Source organism: Anarhichas minor, unplaced genomic scaffold (genome assembly GCF_050575085.1).
Source record: "Anarhichas minor isolate MPS153535 unplaced genomic scaffold, ASM5057508v1 ptg000024l, whole genome shotgun sequence".
Lineage (NCBI taxonomy): Eukaryota > Metazoa > Chordata > Actinopteri > Perciformes > Anarhichadidae > Anarhichas > Anarhichas minor.
Window position 1 is genome coordinate 11,763,528 of NW_027466470.1, and position 21,530 is coordinate 11,785,057.

The 21,530-nt window shown below is 40.9% G+C and overlaps 3 protein-coding genes across 3 annotated transcripts; all 3 read right to left on the reverse strand.

Annotated features, from left to right (window-relative positions):
- Positions 1 to 990: 990 nt before the first annotated feature.
- grk7a (G protein-coupled receptor kinase 7a) lies at positions 991 to 6,688 on the reverse strand. The gene is made up of 4 exons (XM_076098117.1): positions 6,092 to 6,688; positions 4,146 to 4,601; positions 1,600 to 1,880; positions 991 to 1,330 (listed from the first exon to the last, which is right to left on the reverse strand). The coding sequence occupies exons 1-4, from the start codon at positions 6,686 to 6,688 to the stop codon at positions 991 to 993; spliced, it is 1,674 nt and encodes a 557-aa protein (XP_075954232.1).
- Positions 6,689 to 10,944: 4,256 nt separating this feature from the next.
- Positions 10,945 to 12,821, reverse strand: fbxo36b (F-box protein 36b). Its single transcript, XM_076097171.1, is given in 5 exon segments — positions 10,945 to 10,986; positions 10,989 to 11,414; positions 11,563 to 11,735; positions 12,424 to 12,532; positions 12,720 to 12,821. Coding segments are annotated over 5 exon segments (846 nt in total). The 5' UTR covers positions 12,816 to 12,821.
- A 356-nt stretch (positions 12,822 to 13,177) lies between these two features.
- agfg1b (ArfGAP with FG repeats 1b) lies at positions 13,178 to 21,463 on the reverse strand. The gene is made up of 12 exons (XM_076098003.1): positions 21,157 to 21,463; positions 18,855 to 18,948; positions 18,447 to 18,562; positions 17,797 to 17,935; positions 17,509 to 17,665; positions 17,251 to 17,358; positions 16,602 to 16,737; positions 16,159 to 16,226; positions 15,943 to 16,035; positions 15,588 to 15,746; positions 15,036 to 15,130; positions 13,178 to 14,837 (listed from the first exon to the last, which is right to left on the reverse strand). Exons 1-12 carry the CDS (start codon positions 21,321 to 21,323, stop codon positions 14,781 to 14,783), a joined length of 1,389 nt encoding a protein of 462 aa, XP_075954118.1. The 5' UTR covers positions 21,324 to 21,463; the 3' UTR covers positions 13,178 to 14,780.
- Between the last annotated feature and the right edge of the window lie 67 nt (positions 21,464 to 21,530).

Here is a 21,530-nt window from a genome sequence, read left to right on the forward strand (position 1 = left end):
CAAAATGTTCCTCCTTCATATGCAGCAGTGGACTGCTGTTTCTGCACTCATCTTTCTCTCTGCATCCCAGGGATGAACAGTATAGCACCAACAGTAGAGGGACTCAGTGGAGATGGTGTTCAGTATAATGTTCTTTTTAAATCAATCCAAAATTTTAGATGCTTAGATATTTGCCTTTCTCTCTGTGCATAGATAAATAGCTGTATTTCTTTATATACAATACATACAATTGCTTTTTATAAAACTGAAATGACGATCAGGAAGTAACCAAGTGGATGTAAATGCAGTGATCATCCTGAATAAAGAGGTTTAGGATCACAAAATATAATATTAAACACTAAAACTATCTCTGACACATGTGCTTAAAAAGCATGTTTCACTGAAGAAACCGTGTGACTGTATGATGGCATCATAAAGCGCAAAGGAGGGTGGGGGAGTGCTATGCAATGCTGTTACTTTTACACTATCAACTAAAAGATACTAAAATACATTTCTCCATGTTTGTTCCAGTTTGTTTAAAGCTTTATATTCAATGCAACAGCATTACTTCAGCGGGTAATTCTACTGCAAACACTGTTAAAAAATGTATTTCTCTTACAGTTTGGATTTAGACAGTTTCCTCTAATTATAGTATTTATGGCACAAAGGCCTTTAACTTGCTAATCTAACACCAATGTCCTTCATGAAAAGGTTGTAAAAATGACTCCTAGCAGTCAACATGGTTGCAAGTCTAGATCATTAGATATTTCCAAGAGAAGCTGGGAACCAGCGAGATGATGCTCAAAATACATCATCACATCCTCCATATTTTACCGAACCGTACCTTGAAAGCAGTGCATCACCTTGAGCATCCTTAAAAGAGAAAATGGTAAATCTTTCTCATCAAACATGCTCATGCTCCATCTTTTACATCAATATTGGTGTGCATCTGACTGCGAAAACAATTTATTGAGAATTATTACTGGTAAATGATATCAAACATGTGACTTCTCACAGCAATATACACGTGCCAGACTTTTTATCGCCATCATCTCCTCCACTACCCTCTTTCCTGTTGGGATCGTTGAGCTCGTCAAACAGTCCAGTCTCAATCATCTCCTGCTGCCACTGAATGGGTACAGCACCTGTGCTAAACTCCTTGAAGTATTTATTGTCATTGGCATCAAACTCAATGCCCTTGATCTCTGAGAACTCGGCGATGTCGTCGGTGTCCTTGGCGTACACGACGTTGGGCTTGGGGACCCATGGAGGATCCACCAGCCCGGCCTCCAGACGGGGAAAGTTGATTTTCTGGAACCAACTGTGTTTCCTGGGATCGTCCATGTTGTCCCTAAAGAGGGGCCAAAAATATACTTTCAAAACTACAATGTCAGACTTAATGAAACAAGAACAAAGTGGCTGCACGGTTTCATGCAACATTTTGGTTACAGTTAAGGTTTTAATCAGCTTTAATCAACCAGTTCATTCTAAGCAAACATATTATTCCATTCCCAGTTTCCAAACATCCGTTGCACCAGAATGCCAGTAAATATACACACACACACACAAACACAAGCACATGGTTTACTTATAGATTAAAAGAGTAGAAGAACCACTTACTTCATGCCCAGGCGCTCCTCAATTTTCTTCTTGAGGAACTGCTGGATGACGTCCTTCGTGGTAGCATCAAAGCACTTGTGCTCCCACTTTGGTTCCTCGTTGATAATGCGGCGCTGTACCTCCTCCTTCTCCACCTTCTCCTTCTTGCTCTCAGGGCCTTTGAAAGGTGTGTAGCCGGCCACCATCTCGTAGATACTGCAGCCCAGAGCCCACCAGTCAACTGATGTCCTGTATGGAGTTTTGGTCAGGAGCTCAGGGGCCATGTATGCTCCAGTACCAGCCTGGAGGAGGGAGAGAGAGTACATTTGTGCATGTTTTACTTGTTAGAAAGCACAGTGTGTTATACATGAGAATTCTACTCAAAAATAATTAAGCAATGATTAAAGTACGGTTTAATCCTTAACAGAGGACAGACAGAGAGGTCTTGTGAAAGGACACACTGGTTGGTAAAGAAGAACTTTAAACTGGGAGACATAGCCTTTATACATCCCCATTGACAAGAGTTACATAGGTCAATAGTCTGGGTTACTAAAGCTTTACTCTAGCCTTCTCTTTCTGTCTCCCTTTGTGTCACTTTCACCTCTCCCTCTCTTACCTACTCTATTCCTGCTCCCTTCCCCCTCCCTGTATGACCTCACCTGCAGCCCTAATCCTAATGCTAAGCCTACTACCTGTCAAGAGTCGTGTGTGTCTACACACTGACCAGTTGATGTTGAAATTGTCCAGCCTCTTATATAAAGACTGGCCATTTCTGGATGCTATCGTCACAAGATCCAGACAACACGTAAGCCTCTAATGTATAATGAATGCATACACACCGCAATCTGGCATAGAGCCGAAAGCTCATCCTTTACTACTGCAAGTAAGTCTCGAGGAAACCCTGTTGCATAAATCCTTTTCAGGAGATCCATTGGTTACATAAGGCTGGTATTATGAGCTGTTGGGATCAGACTGCATTTTTTACAAGCTCTTACAAATTGTGTTTGTCTTTTTGAATGACAGATTGTGATCACTAAACACACCTGGTATTTCAAGATCTATCCCTTACTTAAACAAGTGTGACAAGACGTGACCTTGATTAGTGAAGGCATGATACTACAACTTCATTGACCAGAGGTTTGCATACAAATCTTTTACGTCCTAATACTTACTTACATGTTACCTAACATGCAAATCTACTAAACTCCTGCATTGTTTTCAACTTTTCCTGCTGGACTTTTGTAACTAGTTCTGTTCATCTGAAATCTATTGACCTGCACACAAAATTATTTGTGTGATCATCCAGGTTACATAATTATCACCATGTTTAATCTGATTTTAGTTGCAAGGAACAGATCAAATTTTTCAGCCCAGTTAAAGTCAACGTGTTTGCAAACCAACATTTCTAAATATATTTAACATCGGTTTTTACCTGGATCTGTCAATCTTATCAGGGACAGACTTGTGTAATGCCCGCTAAGAAGATTAGGGGACCAAAGCCTGCCTTGCCTGAGGTTAGCCCAGTCACTTTGGCTGGCTGAAGAGCATCAGAGTATTGGATAATGAGCTTACTGGACTTTCATGGAGCCGAGAGCTTACTCTTTGCTACCTCAAGTAAGTCCCGTTGAAACCCTGTTGTCAAATGTTCATCTTTTTTCAGGTCATCCATGTTAGTGCAAGTGAGATGACATGATATCTATGTTACTCATTCTTAAGGCAGGAAGAGGATTTACAGGCGACAGGGAAGAAATTGTAGCACACCTGACACAACTATCCACGGAAATAACTAAATATCTGCCAACAAGTTGCTGCGGGAAACCAGCTGACATTTACTGCTACTTTAACAAGAACTGGACCTCCAAGGTTTCCAACATATAGCCCCTACACACAATGGTGGTTTATAAATGGCCAGGCTATAATCTGACTGCTAAAGGATTAGATGAGTTACATAATGGATTCGAAGACTCATTGCACAGATCTTTAAGCAATCTTGTAATCCCCGTCCGGATTTAAAGTGAAAACCCCACCAAGATGGACAGCCTGTCCAAGCCAAAGTTCAGTTTTTAACTTCAACCTCATCTTCAGATAAGTGAACACAAACAGGGTGGAGATGTAGATCACCCAGCAGCCAGTGGTCTGGTTCTTTGTATTATTTTTGTGTTGCGGTGTGTGTGTGAGTAGTTTATGTGTGGTCTTAAACTTCAACCTTGTAGAAGATGACTTAACTAAACTCTTGTTGATTTACAGATCAGATACATAATCAGGGGCAAGCCCTTGTCCTTGTCCTTGTCCTTGGTGTATGCAGCTTCAAAGACTTTGAATAATATATCTATCGATAGATAATAGATAGCCCTATAGGGCAGACATCTTTCACCATGATGTAAAATTGTTGTACTAGTCCCACTGTTATTGCTGACATCATCCAGCTAGGCCCTCTCATGTTAACAGCATCCTAAAGGCTTTGAGAGTACAACTCGGTGTACTTTAGTGAACTTCTTTATAACGTTTTCCCAACTAGAAATGGTCTTTTCAAACTTAACATCACTGTTGTGTGTAAATCTACTCACCATCTGGGTGACATGCTTCTCTGGAACAAGCTCTATGGCCAGACCCAAATCTGAAAGACGGCACTGGCCTAGGCTGTCCAGCAACACGTTCTCCGGCTTCATGTCACGGTACACGATATTCATTTCGTGCAGGTGCAGAATCCCCGTGGTGATCTGCGATGTGTAGTGGATGATGCGCTTCATCTCAATGCCTTTGTCCACACCCTTGCCATCATAGCCGATGTTGTAAATGTGGTACCTGAGGTCTCCTCCATTCATCAGGGTCATCACAAGGCACAGGTGGGTCTTTGTGTCATAAGCGTAGCCCAAGTTGACCAGAAACAGGCTGTTAACCTTCTCCAAGATCTTCTTCTCCAACAGGGCCATCTTTTCACCACCCTTCTTCTTCAGTCGCTTTTTACACAGCTTCTTGCAGGCGTACATCTGGCCTGTGTTCTTCACCTGAACAGCGCACACCTGGAGAAAGATTATTTGTTAAAAAGGAGGACTTTTTAAATAACCGATATGCAACCAGTTGTCCTTTGATTTATTAGAATCCATTTTCCAAAGAAAGCAAGCATGGTCTACTAGTATCTAGCTGACAGGCAGCACTAACTAACAGAAGACTAACATCAGATTGTTGCTTGTCCTCTTGTTGAAAGTTTAGTGGGAATGAAAGCCCCCTTTGTGTTAGTACAGTACTGTATTAGTACAGTATATCCAATATAATTGATTTCACTAATACTTTTTAATTATCAATATATCCCATCACATATTTCATTCACTATTGATGTAATCAGAAATACTGCCCCATAATACTTATATATATTATAGAATCACTGGTAGGAGTAAAGGCAAGAAAATTGGTTCAGGAAGTCAAGCAAGCTTGACCCTTGCCAGCTGTGTCTTGGGGCCCTATTTTCTACTTATGTCATTCACTTCTTTAATACATTTATTCATTTTAACATTTACTTCTGGTATCATTCACTCCCTGTAGACAGAGGATCAGGTTTATCCACTGCATTGTACTGCTAAGTAAGTTTAAAAATGATTGTCCAGTATCAAAGCTCTTTTGTCAAGTAAAGTGTCTGATTCACTACTTACTGTATGTGCAGCTTTAAAAAAAACTGTATTTTAAAGTCACAGCAAACTTTCAAACTTGGTTATAGTAGCAACTTCACAGTTGTTTCGATTTGAATATACTGTGTAAAATATTACTGTAATCATTATTTGATGTCTAAACTGCTTTCTACCTTTTTATAATAGTGTTTATTATTTATTTATTAGTATTTATCTTATTTCAGGATGGATGGTCAGGCTTGCTGTTAAGAGCTTGACTCGGAAAAGGGGTTCCTCAGGGGTCGATTGTGGATTCTCTGCATGTGCCATGACGAGATAACAAAATGTGCCTCTGATTTTCTAAAGACATTTCTTATCAACCTCTAATCTTCTTAATGATTTTTACGAAATAACTTTTACTGCTATTCTCTATCCCTACAATTGAATTACTGCTCGATCATATATTTACATACCATTTTGTCTTAAAACAGACAAACTTGAAACAAGTTGAATTCAGTTGAATTATTTCATATTCTTATTTGTTATTTCGTTCTACTGTCATCTTCATGTCTCAATGAAAAAAGATCTTGATCTCAATTGCAATTGACCTAACCCTAACCCTCACAATAATAGCTTCTGTTGATTAGTATTTGAATTATGCCAGTTCTATCAACATCTTCCTAAGAATGGAACAACAGTGACACTGCACCATAATACTCTACTGTAGCACCATCGTTACAGATCCAAAGGATGTTGAATAGATATTACCAAAATTGATAACACCATCACATCTAAGAAACCTGGGGGAGTCCTGCAACTAAAAGCAGTGTTAAAACATACATTGTTTAACTACACACATATTTCAACAGACTTTATAAAATGATATGTAGATGAGTTTGCATGCTTACCTCTCCAAAGCCTCCTTTGCCAAGAGTTCTGAACTCATAGAAGTATTTGTCAGTGATGGTCTGTTTCTCATACTCTTTCCACTGGAGGAATTTATCAAAGAATTGGCTGGCCTGATAATCTGAGAAGGGTGCGCCTTTCAGAAATTCTCTTACACCTTCCTGGATTTTGCCTTTGATCACCTCATCAAAGTTGGCTTCTGTCACAATCTTGCATTTATCAAGAGCCTCCCCAGTAAGAAAGGACAGGAATGTCTTGGAGTCCTCCTTGCAATAGTTGGTCATCATGGTTTTCCGTGCCTTGTCTTTTGTTGCACCTTCAGCCAGATCCCAATCATACAGCTCATCAAGGAAATCAGCAGCAAGCTTAAACTCAGGGTTATTTGCCAAGAAGTCACGGAAAAACCTTTTGCCAATCGGCTGCCTTTCACAAACCGATGTAAAATCCTTTTCAAGGGAAGCTCGTACTACATCACACTGTTCAGGCTTGGGGAGAGCCAAGCTGCGGCGTCGCTTTTTCATCTCCTTGTCATCACCACCCTGGGCTTTCAGGTAGGCCGTGTTGGCCACCAGGTTATCCAGTCCCCCCATGTCACACATCTTGGCGGCTGTATGTGGTCTGTCCCCCCTAAGTGACTGGGCTCTTCAGTGGCTCCCCACAGATACCCTCAGCGTCTCTCAGAATGTGTGCGTCTGTGTGGGAGTGCAATTCGCTCCAGAGCCAGCTTGCAAATGACTCCTTCATCCAGCCTACCTGCAAAGCTAAGACACACTGACACACCCAGTAATTACTCATTTAGAATTAAATACCAGGGAGGGATTTTGGCTTAAGGATCTTTGTGTGGACTATTCAAGGAGGCTGTGCACGGAAAGGGAATCGTAAGCGGGCTCTGTCCTAAGAGGCTTTGTAGCCCTCTATATTTGTTCATGGTGTTCAGTAGTCTCCAATAGTGGTCCAATTGGTTCTTTGACTATATATTTAAGGATGAGACACAGCAAAGGACTCAAAAACAAGCAGAAAATGTTCTGGAAAGAGCAAGACAACTTTAACAACTGTCAAATGGTCCTCCAAAGAACGTTGTGTAAAACTGGAGTAACACAGTACTATTTTGTTGGGCATTTACATAAGATATTAATAGATAATAAGATTGTATTCGAAACATTGAGCAGAATACTAATGTAATACTTTCGCTGAAGTCAATATAGTAAACCATGGGCCTATGATTTGGCATCCTCATCTCCTTCTCATTCCTCCTCCCAGTCTCAACAGGGCAGTTACTTCAGAGAGCTTACTTCTAATCTGTCTGCTGCTTCATTCTCATCATTTAACGTCATTCATCAGTGGTCACAACTTTACGATACCTACTTTGAACATTTCGAAACTCTCTAGTGAACATTATTAATAGTACTGTTAAACAAAAAGTACATGCAATGTAAAGGCCATCACTATAGAGTGAACTGTGAGTAAATACTAATTTAAATGCATACAGATGTTTAAAGTTGGACTTACTTAAAGAGTACATGTTCTTAGATATTTGCAAAGTGTTGTAATTTGTCAGGTCATATTTATAATGAAATCCAAAATACCATTTTACACATCAATGAACTGAGTAACTTCACAATGAGTCGTCGTTTAATAGACGTGGATTAGAGATATCTAAACTTAAAATTTGATCTCTGCTTTACGTTTCTGATATTGAACAATAATGCATCTTGATTTATTTTGCGCGTACTACATTAAATGAGAAACGTATTTCGGTTTGTCGAATGGAGTTCTCTGAGGAGTAATTTTAAATGTTGTTCAGAAAATGGATACAGACCAAATGATTGAATGATTTGAGTTTAATGAGTAACATTTTGCGTTTTTTGTTGTTTCAGATTGTAGCTTATATTTGGTGTAAACGTTTGTGTTGAAAGTGTATAATGTGTGAAAAGCGCATAAATAATGAATTACATCTTTATGACGACGAATTGGCACATGGCTTGAACCTGGCGATAAACTTCAGATAATATTAGCTAATCTTTTCTCAAATGGTCTCAAGCCGTCAGTGCCCTGCAGAAGATCAAGGGCTTTGCTTGGCGTCAGAGAGCGCCAGACCTTTTGACTTAAAGGCCAGGAAGACATCCGCACAGAGCAATCAGAGTGGAAGTGTGTAAATGCTTTTATAAATAAAGAAATCACAGCAATCAATGAAATTAAATCACAATTCACTCAGTGAAATGTTGATTTTGGTTGGATTTGTCAGAAAGGTAAAAAATTAAAATTAAAAAGGTGACCTGTTACATTAAAGAAGGACGGAATAGATTGTAATTTAATGTACATCTTATTTACTAATATTTCACCAAACTATAATTCAAGATTCAAAATGTTATAGAGGAAGAGGAGCCTTGTCAGTTAAAAAGACTGCCATGAATATCAAATTAAATCATGTTTTAAATAGATCATAGTGTCAGTAAAGCACTTAAGCCTCCTGAGTAGAAGAAAAGAGGTCAAAGGTTTCATCTTTTACCAGGTCAGGAAAAGCAGAGAGTGGTAAGACAAGAGCTACGTGACTGTGGGATCCCTGCTGAGCCGTGTAATTGTCATTGAAGACCCATCGCAAATGTGTGAAAACCTTCAAGAAATGTGTTAGGCACCAGCTTTAAGCAAACTGTTGTAAAATGCAATATGGTATTAAGTGATACAGTGGTGGCAAGAACGATTAAGAGAGCTGTTGAGAATTCGAGCAGAGGTAAATATGCATAAATTAATTTCTATATCTCCTCTTCTCTATTCTATTCTGCTTTAGATATTTGCTCTTTGAGCAGCCTGTTCCTATAACCTTGTGAGGATTAGCCTGGCCTGAGGATGAAGTAAAGGTTAAGATGGGCAGAGCATACTCATCCCATCTCCCACATGGTTCACTACGTGGTCTTTACGTGGTCTGGCTCCATCCTATTATGTTCTCTCTCAAGCTTTCCGCAAAAAGAGGCAAGGGGCGAAAAGTATTCCCAGGTTCATGTGCTCATGTCACTTTAAATGAGGTTGAGGAAATGAAATAACCATAAATGTAAATATAAAACAACTGCATGAAAAGATACAGTGAATAGTTGGCCACTACAAGGAGGACCACGCTAACATCCTATAGTGCAGTGCAATACATTTTCGTACAGATATGAAAATAAAGCTGAAGCCAATAAATATATAAATGATCATGCTGCATAAATTTTGCCTGAGAGTGGAGCTGATAGCTAACGTTAACTCTCACAACTGAGTTATTCAAGCTGGAGGGATGTGATTTGAATGATTGGCCTCCCTGAGGCAATGGAAGGTGACTCCTAGGTGGCCATCTGTAATCATTCATCCTCCTGGCAGGACCCAGATATTGTTTTTTAAAAAGGGCGGTGAACTGCTACCCCTAGCTGGGAATATTTTTTAGGAGGTAATGGAAGTACTTTGGGGAACTCCTAAACTTTACAGATATGCACTCTGCGGACACAATGCTGAACTGAAAGAATTCACCAGCAGAGACTGCATACAATCAGAAGTAGTGGTGAAATGGCCCTTTAAGTGGATACAGTGCAGGCCAGTAGCACAGGTGGCTGCTACTCACACCTAATCCCTGCTCAAATTGTCTCAAGACACCGATGTCAATATGAGCTGAGCACAGGGTGGACCATCAGCACTGGCAGCATGTGCTCCGTAGGGGCTTGTGTATTTTGTGTGCACTGCACTCTTAATCCTATCAAACTCACAGACATTATCTGTGTCCTCTCAGAATACAGATCACGATGTAACTGTTACTGACCAAGTTTACCTTTTTGAAATAGATAGCATACCTGCAAACAGAAATTACAGTTCTATGTATTATTATTTTTCCCCACCATAAAGACACCTTTTTATACCAGTTCTGATAATTGTGTCGATTTTGATTTTGTTTGTTTTAATTTAAACAATTAAAAACCTAACAGTGTTTCCTTTTTATTGTCATCTCAAAGTTCTCCTCCGTTCTAAAAGCAGTTAGATGAAGGAGCTTGGGTACCTGGTAAGGATGACAGGAACCTCCCTTCTGCAGTGTTGTGGGCACTGGCTGATGGAAGAACAGGGGACAACATCTCCTGACTCCGCTGATATCACTCTGCAATCTCACAGTAACTGGAGCCTCTCCACCTTGTTAAGAACACAACACTGACCTGGCTAACACATATTCAAATGGAAAGATGGATGAGTGAAAGGGTCAAACTTAATAACAACAAGCACACAATCCTGTACAGTTGCTAAGAAATGACTGCTTGTCAACGAAAAGCAGTTTCTGAATAGCTTTGAATTAAGATCATGTTATTTGAGTAGCCTGCCAGATACCAATGATCCGGTATTTAGTCCCCCAATTTAAGTGCATTATAACATAAATAAATTACCATGTTTGTGTCCCCTCAAGTAACGTTGAGTCTCATCGCAAAGTGGCAGTTACTGAGGTTTTCCTGAGAATTAGCTCATAAGGTGCAGCCAGCAGAATTGCTATTATTTATTAAAATAAATATTACATCTTACAATATTGTATATAACAACTTGTATATACAATGAACAATTGCTGGTGTTATTAATGTATTCCAGTCATGGCACAATGGATATACTAATGACTAAATAAGGACTGACAACTCAATAACCATATCAAACATTCTGGGTTATTTTTTTGCATTTGACAAATAAAAGATAATATTCTTCAAATAATCTATATACACCTCCTTTTAGGATGAGGATGAGGAATGAGTATACAAGGCATATTAATCCAACAGTAAAAACACAGGGCTTCCCAAATATTTGACACAAGAATTAACTCATTGTCCTCCCTGGCTCTGCACGGCAGTCTCCTCTACTATTGCTCAGTGCACTGTGCTGCACAGGCGTTTCCACCACACAGTGCTTTATGTCCTCAAACAGTTGGCAAGGCACAGGCACAGTGGAATCAGAGCCAGCCTCTGATTCAGGGTTAGGGTCAGGGTCAAAATCACAGCAAGCGCTGGAGTCAAAGCGAGTACCAGGATCAGTGCCAAGGCATAGATCTGATAAAACGCCAAAGTGAGAGTCCTCCTCAGAACCAGATGTCTGGTCTGTCTCTGAGCTTTCATCAGGAGACTCCTCTGCCTTTGCATCTGGGTCAGAGACCTGTCCTTGACGCTCCTCAGCCTTCAGCCTCCTGCGGCTGATCAACTTCTGCAGCTGTAGCTTACTGGTGAAGAAGATGCCGCGCCAGCCCACAACAAGCGCAAGAGATGCCACCTCAGCCGACACTGTGTTGCAGCGCCGCTTCACGGCCTGCTCCCAAAACTCCTCTGACCCACATAGCTGAGGGGCAGAAGTGATTGGTATAAGTAATATTACAGTAAACATAAGAGTTGATTTCATTGCATTGATATAATATCAAATTTATCAAAACAATAGAATATTGTTGTCAGAAGACAAAATCTCTCTTTGTATTTTCTCTGGAACTCACCTTTCTGAACTTGCGTGACGTGCGTCCAAGCTGACCCACATCCTCTAGTTCTAGATGATTTATTATCCGCAGAAGTAAGGTGTCAGACAGCTGCTCCAGATAATCATAATGGCCTCGGCACAAAGCCTTGGTGTACTGCAAGATTCGACGGCCGAAAACCATACTGACCTCACCTGGGAAGAAGCCCATTATTTTACCTGTCATCCACATTCATGCATTCACATACAATATACACAAGACACAATCCGAATATAAAGTGATAAATACCTGAGGCCATGTGCAATGCATTTCTGTACAGGTCTACTGTTGACAGAGCAATGTAAAGAATACGCTATATGTAATCAGGACTTGTCAAAGCCAAAGTATTCAAGGAATTGTTAAATACGTATCCACTTTTTAATCTCTTTGCAAAACAGACTCAAACCTGAGAATATTCCTGGCACAAAGGAGGAACCACCGACAGTTTACTACTTTTTTTAGAGTGAACTCAAAAGCAGTGAGTGGTTTCTGTTTTAAGTACCCTTGCCATATACCAAAGTCAAAATATCTGCAATGAAAAAAAGGTTTACTCGCTGTTATGCCCTTTTTCACAGATTTTTTTGACTTGTCATAGTAGGAAAAGCACGATTGGTTATAAATAACAATAATCTGTTCTATTCAAGTGTTCACGTAAACTATGACAGTTTGACAACATGCACATTACCAGCTAAACGGAATTCAGCCATCATTAACACCTGTGCCTTTCCCTATGAAAAGGCCTATTAGCCTCTAGTTAAGGAGTTCATTGCATAAAAACCAAACAGTTGAGAGGTTATAACACGACTCTTGTGATGTGTTCAGCTCTAAATACAAAGTCCTTACTCTGCAGCCAAGTGTCGTCCAGGAAGTCCTGGTGAGGCTCCTTCAGCTCCCCGGGCTTTGAGTACCTGTCTACAGCTCTCGGAGATATCTTCCACCATCTCCAGATCACCTGGAAGTCAACATTGAACGTTTTATCTCGCTAACGTTACCGTTAATTTACCGTTAGGTCGCTAATTCAAGCATAACCGAGAGAAATTCTAACTAGTTTACTAAACCGCACCCTACTTATTAGATGGCAAAAACATGTAGTTTTTACACAAAGTAATGAATCACAGTTCAAACATATCAATACTTACATCTGACTTGGTGACAGCAACATGATAATAATTCTTATTGGGTGGAGGTCCGTGTCCGGACGTCTCAAACAACGGGTCCGTTAGAAGGGACGCCATGTCAAAGTTTCTTTGTTGTCATGGCGCTCCGTCAACGGCGCTTTCTCAGTAGAAATAGACCCTGCAGTGAATTCTACCTTCATGGAGATTATGTGTGCTAAACTTCTATAGTGTGCTAAACCTTTATAGTGTACTAAACCTTTATAGTGTACTAAACTTTGGGTGTTTATTCGATCTTATCCTCATTTTGGAGTCTTGGTTCGTGATGTTATACTGAGACTTATAATAATATTCAGCCTACTCTCATTGACAAGTTAAATATACACAATATTAGTAACACTCATCAGTTTAGTCGTACCTAATAAACATCTAATAACCTCTCTGATGGAATTATCAAAAGACATAGTTACACAAAGTCAAGATTGTAGTTAAAAATCTTTTAATTTATTTATACATATATTTATATATGTACACATTTTCTTACTTATTCTTGTCAAGACAAGAAACACATTGTCAAATTCATTGTTAGTCACTGGTGGCACAAATGAGACACTGGTTCAGTCCCAGGCTGATCCTGTAATGTAATAATCCCTAAATTAATCTGTTCCCTTTTCCCTTGCCTTAATTTAAAGCAAACTGAAAGAAGATTTGTACTCCTCCTCATCCTGCTCTTCACTCCATAAGCTTTTTAATAAGAAAGCAAATAAGAAGACAGATGTCAAGGGAGTGTAGTGAATACAACATAACTAACATTTCATAAATATTGTGTTTAAAGAGACCCGTTATACTTCACAAAGCATACTCTGCATAGATCTAAGTGTGCGGAGATCTCTTCTCTGTTTGAACTCTTTGATACTTCCAGCACCTTAGTTAAGATCAAGCCAGGTGGTTATCCTGCATGAATGTTATGTTTAAAATGTTGGACATTTATTTGACTAGGCAGGGTCTGGTAAACCTGGCATATCCCTGCCAAGAGGACAAGTCACCCACAACCATGTGAAGAACTACTGCACTTATTTTGACGCAACCCAATTTGGGTCACACACACAACCCTGAAGCTTTCTTAAGTCTTTCCTTTTGTCTTCACCATATTCCTATCTTATATCATATAGCGTATATCTGAAAGCAGAAGAGAGGTCACTTCAAGAATATTTAACAATTTACCAATATTTATAGATTAGGAGGGGTAATAGGAGATAGAAATACTCTCTTCTCTTTCCACCTTTTGTGCTCTGGTAGACATGTCTGTCCCTTTAGGTGGTGGCCTAAAACAATCTGAAATCTATGCTGGCTACATATTCAAGGAGGTGACCCTGGTTTCAAATTTAAAAAAAAGCCCCGACCCTTTTTTCCCACTATTTCACATATATTGACAATAATAATAAAAGGATGTCTAATAGCCCAGGATCAATGCTGTATCCCATCCACCTGCTTGGGATATTACTCTAATTTAACCATACACGGTTTGGGTTACAGGCAACTTGTAAGTTAATAAAAGGACAGTTTTGCACTTTAGTTCCAGTAAAAGCACAATGATGCTAAAATAACAAAAATAAATCCCTTTTGAAAATGACATACCTGCATCATCATGGTTGCTTCAAACCAGAGAGCGTGGATTTGATTACAACCAGAGGATAATCTTAAAGTCTATGATCTTACCGACGTAGATAGTTTGTAGTGGGTTTCCACAAGGTGTGTGTATACTCAGCCTTTGTTATACATAACATGTACTTAATTGTGATTACAAATAATGATATGCACAGAGCTTAGTCATAAACAAAAAAAATAAAGCATATAATGTATTGTATATAGTCCAAACCGTACATTTCCCCCATAACAGTCCCTTAGTCTTCAATATAGTCCTTTGTGTTCCTTCATAGTGTTGTAAACTTTTTTTTATGAAAAAAATAAAATAAGAAATGTAAGTTCTTAAAAAAAGATGCACTGCCACTAATTGCATGACAGAAGGTATGAGTTGAATATGTGCTGCATGCTGCCCTCTGGTGGCAAAGACTGGGAGTTGTGCTACAGGAATGGGTTGGTTGAACCCCCTGAAGGGAATGACCCAACCGGGCCTCCAGCCTGAAAGGAGAGAGGTAATGAGAGTTAAGACACCAACAGAACTGAAACAATTATCTCTTCAAAATAAATGTTATAAACAGAGCAGTGAAATCAATCAGTACAGTTGTTTTCTTAAACTGATAAAGCCCCACGCAGTACATCCTTTATTTCCTTCTTTAACACAAAAAGTTGGGAAAACAAAAGGCAGCGCATGCTCACCATGAACGGGTTATTGGACATGCCAGGGCCAGCCATGGGCTGCCCAAAGGGCGTCATGGACGGCTTGTTCTGACCGTAGACTGGGAATGCAGGGCCTACGGGTGATACAGAGAAAGGGATTTACAGGTTGAGTCTGCTCTCTCCAGCAGTTAAGCAATGACAACATTTTATTGCAACCGTTATAACAACAGGCCGTAAAGAGCAGGCTGTAAAGAGTGAAAGATACACAGAACTAAATTATGAGGGAGTAAAACAGTAAAAAGAAAAGCTAAGCCCAGCATGTCAGATTGCATTCAGGTGTGAATAGAGCTTTATGTCGGGTTTGTACACTGTGGTTCTGGTCCACAGCTTTGTACAGAGCAGAACCCTAAAGCTTTGTACCCTAAATGCAACCTTTTATCACTGTGCAGTAGCTGCCACTGATGCGTCTTACTTTTAACTAATTCCCAATACAGATGGTCATCATGTAGATAAAGAGAACATAAAATGCTGCACGTGGCCTGACTCACTGACAAGTACTGCACAGGAGGAACAGGGTAAGAGGCCACTAACCATTGGACTGAGGGTGGTAGGCCCCGGGTTGAGAGTAAAGGATGGGAGCCTGGCCGGGGAATTGCTGCTGGAAGTTTCCACTGAAACTGGTCGGGAGGCAGTAGGAAGACGCGTTCCCAAAGCCGGCGGGCATGCTCATAGAGCCAGTGCCAAACGAGGCTATGAGACACACGCAGTGTGTGTACACAAATGCACAAACAAACACACACGCACACACACGGAGGAGTAAATTCTACATTTGTTGGCAAACCACAAAGCTACTTGGCAATGTAACTGGGTTGCATCAAAGCAACAGAAACGTCTAATTAAAAATGTGCCTTGTTGAATACACTCAGCTTTAAATGCACACACACACCTGCAGCTGGAGCTCTGCCATTGGCCTGGAAAGGGTTGATGGCCATCTCCGGAGCAACAGCTGCAGCAACAAAGGGATTTGTGGATGGGACGGCTGGATGAAATGCAGGAGGAATTTGCTAAATGAGTCTTCCAAGTTACGTGTATAAAAATGTACAGCTCTGAAAATATATTGTCACACTGTGTGCACCGCTGGAGTAGTAATCACAATAACCACCTCCAAAGCCAGGCTGCATGCTGGGTAACACAGGTGGATTCTGGGCTGGCGATGAACCAAATATGTTCCTGTAAAGAAATAAAAGAAATGTTTTTACGCCAGTTTAATACATGCAGTACGCATGGCAGGCATTAATAAACCGTTAGAACGGATTCACTGATATTATGAACATTTTGCAGGCTTTTTTTGTTTCAAACCAGCTGTGAAAGGAGTTCTTATAGACACATTTTCTTGGCGTCTACGTGATCAACGACATCCTTTCACCATGTGAGGAACATTATTCAACAACACACGTTACGCACTGAATTAATCAAATTCATGGATTATTCACACAGAAGTTTTCCAGGCTTTCCAGGTGCACTTTGCAGGAAATGAACAAAATGTAAGCAAAAATGTATCGGCAGTGCTTTTACAATATTACTGTGTGTCTGCCCGTCTCTCACCCCGGCACACTGCTGCCTGAAGTAACAGAGGAGCTGAGCTTGTTGTCCAACTCAGCCAGAGCAGCATAGCGATCCTCTCTATGGTTGGACTGGGCAGGGATGGCACGAGACATAGATGGGATTGGCACACCTCCCCCTTTCAACAAATTTAGGAGAAAATGGAAAAAAAAAAACTCAAAGATCAAGTGTCACATACACACACACACACACACACACACACACACACACACACACACACACACACACACACACACACACACACACACACACACACACACACACACACACACACACACACACACACACACACACACACACACACACACACAAAATAATTAACTAAATGATTCAGGGAAACGCGTGAGGAATTGAAAGGGTGTATTGGTCTGTGCCCAACATCACTAACAACTTAGCATGTTTTAAGATTTAAAAAAAAACTAAAATCTTATCCAAGAGAAATGGGCTTCCATCAAGTTTTCAACAGTAGTGATGAGCAGCACACGCTCTAAGCATCTCTAGCGGATTGCTGGATACAGAAAGAGCTCGACCAGTGGACACAGTGGGTAAGAAATGAAAAAACAAAATACCGAGATGAGGGTGAGTGTGTGTGGATAGGGTGGAGGAAAGACAATGGAGGGGAGGGGGGTACCTGATGAAAAGGACTTTGAGGGGGGGGGCGTGCTCAGGTGGGATGGAATTGTAGTGTTTCCAAATGCCTCAAAGTTGGCAAAGTTGGTATCTGAGTTACCCTGAGGTGCTGCAGCCATACACAAGGAAAAATGAACACATACAATGAATGTGGAAATAAAAACAATGGCAGGGCAATGCATGGGATGATGATAAACCAAATGCTAAACACTGATAAATATCTGTATCGAGTGTGACTTTTGAGAGAAAGCTATCTTACCTGACTGGCTTGGAAAATGTGCAAAGTTGGCAAAGTTGGTGGAGCTGGAAGTTTGTGCGGATGGAGCAGCAAAGATGTCTCCTCCCAGTTCTGAGAGCAAGTCAAACTTCTTCTCCTGAGCGGCGCTGTGAGCCTGGGAACGACTGAGCGCTGGTGACTGGACAGTAGCCGAGAAAAAAAAATTAAAAAAAATTGAGAGTTAAAGCTTTTCTCCAACAAAATTCCAAAACCCATTCTAGATGCATATCTGTAATGGACGAATGGAGCCTCAGTGTACATCTGTGTTACCTGGCGCAGTGGGGTCTTGTTGAGCTGCAGGGTCTTGAGGGGTTGGACTTCTGGGGTACTACCAGTGCTGCTGGCTGAGGAGCCAGACACGGAGGCCTGGACACTTGCTACTGTTCTTGCCTGGTCCGGAGGGACATACCTAGGCATCCATGAAATAACACCACCACAGATGTAGAGGTAAAAATAGACACAGTACAAATTGGTAGGTAATCATTTGATTGAGCTGATTGGAATAAAAGGTAAATCTATTAATCAAATGGGACCTTCCTTCACAAAGCAAATGTGCTCTCTTTCCACTAACACTGCAGTAAAAGAGGAAAGTGATAATGAAGAGCTATCAAACTAAAACATGTGGTTAACCAAATCCATAACTGCAACATGTCTTTTGACAAAGGCAGCACTTCCCTCTCAGCACTCTTTGTTTGCATCACAGCTAATACTGCCAGCATTGTTGAATGTCCTGCAGGACCTTTGACTTTTTAGCACTCACTCCAGCATTTACCACCTTTGAGTTACACGAATTAAGACTGGATGCACATAAGTATAAATTATCAATTTACCATTTATTCAATGGATAAACTGAAATAATGTCATGACAAAACAAAACAAAATATATCAAACAAACAAAAACATCTTTAAGTTTATGTTACCATCTTTTCTTTTCATATTTTTCCTGAAGGAACTCTTTTACTTTCTGTGGTTCTCGGAAATCTGGAACAACTAATGTCCTGTCGTCATAGAGGCCCAACCAGATGTGTTTACAGACCTACAGGGGGGGCAGAGGAATGAGGAGAGTGGGAGGTAAGGAGAGGATTGGGGTGGGGGTGGTGGCCGAGCCGGGAGAGAGGTGAGAGAAAGTAAAAGGGAATGGAAGGGGGGGAGGGGATGGCAAGAAATGGGAGGAGAAACAAAGTGGGGAGAGAGGAAAGCCAATAAAGTTGACTATGCAGGGTTCAGAAAAATGCCACGATGCTTTAGAATGACTTTACAAATATTGTTTAACGATGTGGAATACGGCGCGGATTCCTTGGTTGTACAGTGTGCACTGTGCTTGATACCTCATTGCTGTGTTTCTGTAGAAACTCAATTTCCTGATGTGTGAATGTGGTCATAGAGATGGACTTTACTCGGTGTGGGGGGTTCAGTCCTCGCCTGTGGGTGGAGGAGGCATTTGTTAGCTTAGGAACAAGAGACGCAGGATGCAACCCCAGTGCTGTTCACGTCATACGAGATGAGCAAACAAGAACCACAACCACACATGTATTGATATGTTTTCCCGTATGACTTCTTTATTTTTGCTACTTAGAAAATAAGTGCAAGTGTAAGCATTTGACAGACAGGTATTTACGACTAGTTAAATGTTTTTAAAGATCATACATTTTGCCTTTTTGGTTTAAATCTCAAGGTATGTAATTGTGAATATGAATTCCACAACATCAAAATATAAAGCACACGTTAATCAAGAAATATTTGTGACTGTAAATTGATTTAGAAATGATCAAGACCTAATTGCAAACAGCCGATATTGTGCTCAGTGTTATTAGTGACAGATGGAGTCTACTACACGTATTTATAGTGTTAGTTTCAGTAAAAGCTGAAAACCAAATACACTTCTTTAAGTTTCAATGTTTAAAACCAGTGAATCACGGTGAATGTAAGTACAACCTGTTTTAGGAGATCACATAATGAGCCAAATTCAAATCATGTCAATCAAGGTGTAACAACAGACATACTTGGTCAGTTTTCTCACAAAAACTAAATCATGAAGGCAAAGGACCTTAAATCTGTCAAGATTATGGAATCACTGCTTCTTTATATACCACAAAATCACATGTTAGTGTCTTTATGGGCCTTTATCCTTAGACTCAACATATGAGGGTCCGGATGAGCTTTATTGTGAAGATGGGAGACACGGTGCAGTCAACAACTGTTGCTGCTTTATGGCGGATTGGCAAAGATAAAACCTCTGTTGTAAAAATGACTCCACAGCTGGGTCAGTGTTTGCCATAAGGGGATGTGGGTTCTATGGTTTGGTGACACCAATACACATCCAACCATCACCACCATGAAGGCCTGTGATGGCAGCATCATGCTGTGGGGATGGCTGCTGCAGGGCCATGGAAGGTTTGTTGGGGTTGAGGATCAAATAAAGTCTGACACTCAAGACACATTCCTGGAGGAAAACCTGAAGCAATGTATACCAGGAATGGCTGAAAACCAACAATGTTAATGTCCTGATGGGGCCAAGTCAGCGTCCAGATCTCCATCCAAACCAGAATACATAGACTCATGGCTGAAACTGTTGCCAAAGGAGCCTCAACTAACACTGATTTCAACAGGATGAATACTTGTGTAATCATCAACACATTGTGATTTCATTAAGTAAAATAATATATATATACATATTTTTATTTTTTAAGTATTGCATTTTAAAACTGATGCACTGTCCATGCATTCAAAAGTTGTAGTTATTTAACAAATTTCACTTTTCCTTATTGACATAGTACTGTCCTCATTCTGTGCAGTTAAATAATGGATTTGGGCAAAGACTCGTTCAACTGGAAGGAATAACACACACTATGGTCTTATCAGTGTCATTTTAGCTAAAACGTTTTTTACGTTGAATAAACTATTTCATAACACAATACACACAACTAGCTCATAATTAAAAGGGTAAATACGTCACATATATACAGCTACAATGCACTGCCACACCTTCCATGACAAGAAAAACCCATGTAACATAGTGACAGGCATGTTTGCCTCTGTAGCAACCTCGTTAATCAGGTTCATTACCTAAATCCTGGTTATGGTGTCATCAGACATCAGCCAAGGACGACCCACTTCCCGACTTCGTCTTTCATCTCCCAAGCTGAGGGACCCACCCTGCTCCTGACTAGTAGCTGTATGAGGCTTATCTAGAGGTGTGTGTGTGTGTGTGTCACACCGTGTCGGAGTCTCAGCTAAAGTTCAACTAGAGGAGGTTCCCCCATGACGTGCTCCTTTTAAATCAAATATTTGACTGTTAGGTATATGAACCTTTACGTTGGGCGTGCTAACCACGACCACACAGACAATAAGTCAGTGAAAACACCCCTCACTGCCTGCCTAAGTGTACGTGTAACATCACGTCTTCTCACATTGAAGTAAAGCTTTAAACAAACTTAACTGCCGACACTACGTTACCCGGCCCAACCCAACAGCTGAGGGCAGAACCGACGTTACCTGTCCGGACTTTAACGCTAGCTAACGAGCTAACGGTACCGCCAAAGGCAGCTGTGGAACAGGACACATCCACGACCGACCGCTAACGTCACTGTTAACAACAAAGAAGACACTTTAGGCCAAAAATAAACTCACAAGATCCCAGAGCAGGTGGTACAGACGAAGGAGCCCACTGTCATGTTGACATAGGTCGGGCCGCGCTGGTCGCAGTCGAAGCATTTCCTATTCGCGGGCAGGCTAGTCATCTCCCGGAGCATCTTCAAATGAGTCTCCTCTTGCTTTCGCTTCGCATTCGTCGCCATGGCTGAAAAAATAGCGGTCTGGTATCACCGGGGGGAGGAAGTTTGGGGACCGGGAGACAGTGAGGGTGTCTTCAGGGCAGACTAGTCGGGTGCGGCAGCGGCCAGACACCTTCTGGCCCGGGGGAGAGACTGGGCGACTGACAAACACTTCTTCTTCTACACGACAAACAAAGTGTGAAACAAACCGGCTTCACAAGCACAAGCGCC

Coding starts and splice junctions, on each gene's coding strand:
- grk7a (XM_076098117.1), bottom strand. CDS start 6,688: ATGTGTGACATGGGGGGACTGGATAACCTGGTGGCCAACACGGCCTAC. Junction 1,881..4,145: donor AGAAGCATGTCACCCAGATG/GTGAGTAGATTT, acceptor TCCCTCCTCCAG/GCTGGTACTGGAGCATACAT. Junction 1,331..1,599: donor GAGGAGCGCCTGGGCATGAA/GTAAGTGGTTCT, acceptor GCCCCTCTTTAG/GGACAACATGGACGATCCCA.
- agfg1b (XM_076098003.1), bottom strand. CDS start 21,323: ATGGCGACGAATGCGAAGCGAAAGCAAGAGGAGACTCATTTGAAGATG. Junction 18,563..18,854: donor TACAGAAACACAGCAATGAG/GTATCAAGCACA, acceptor CCCCCCCTGTAG/GTCTGTAAACACATCTGGTT. Junction 17,666..17,796: donor ACAAGACCCCACTGCGCCAG/GTAACACAGATG, acceptor GCTACTGTCCAG/TCACCAGCGCTCAGTCGTTC.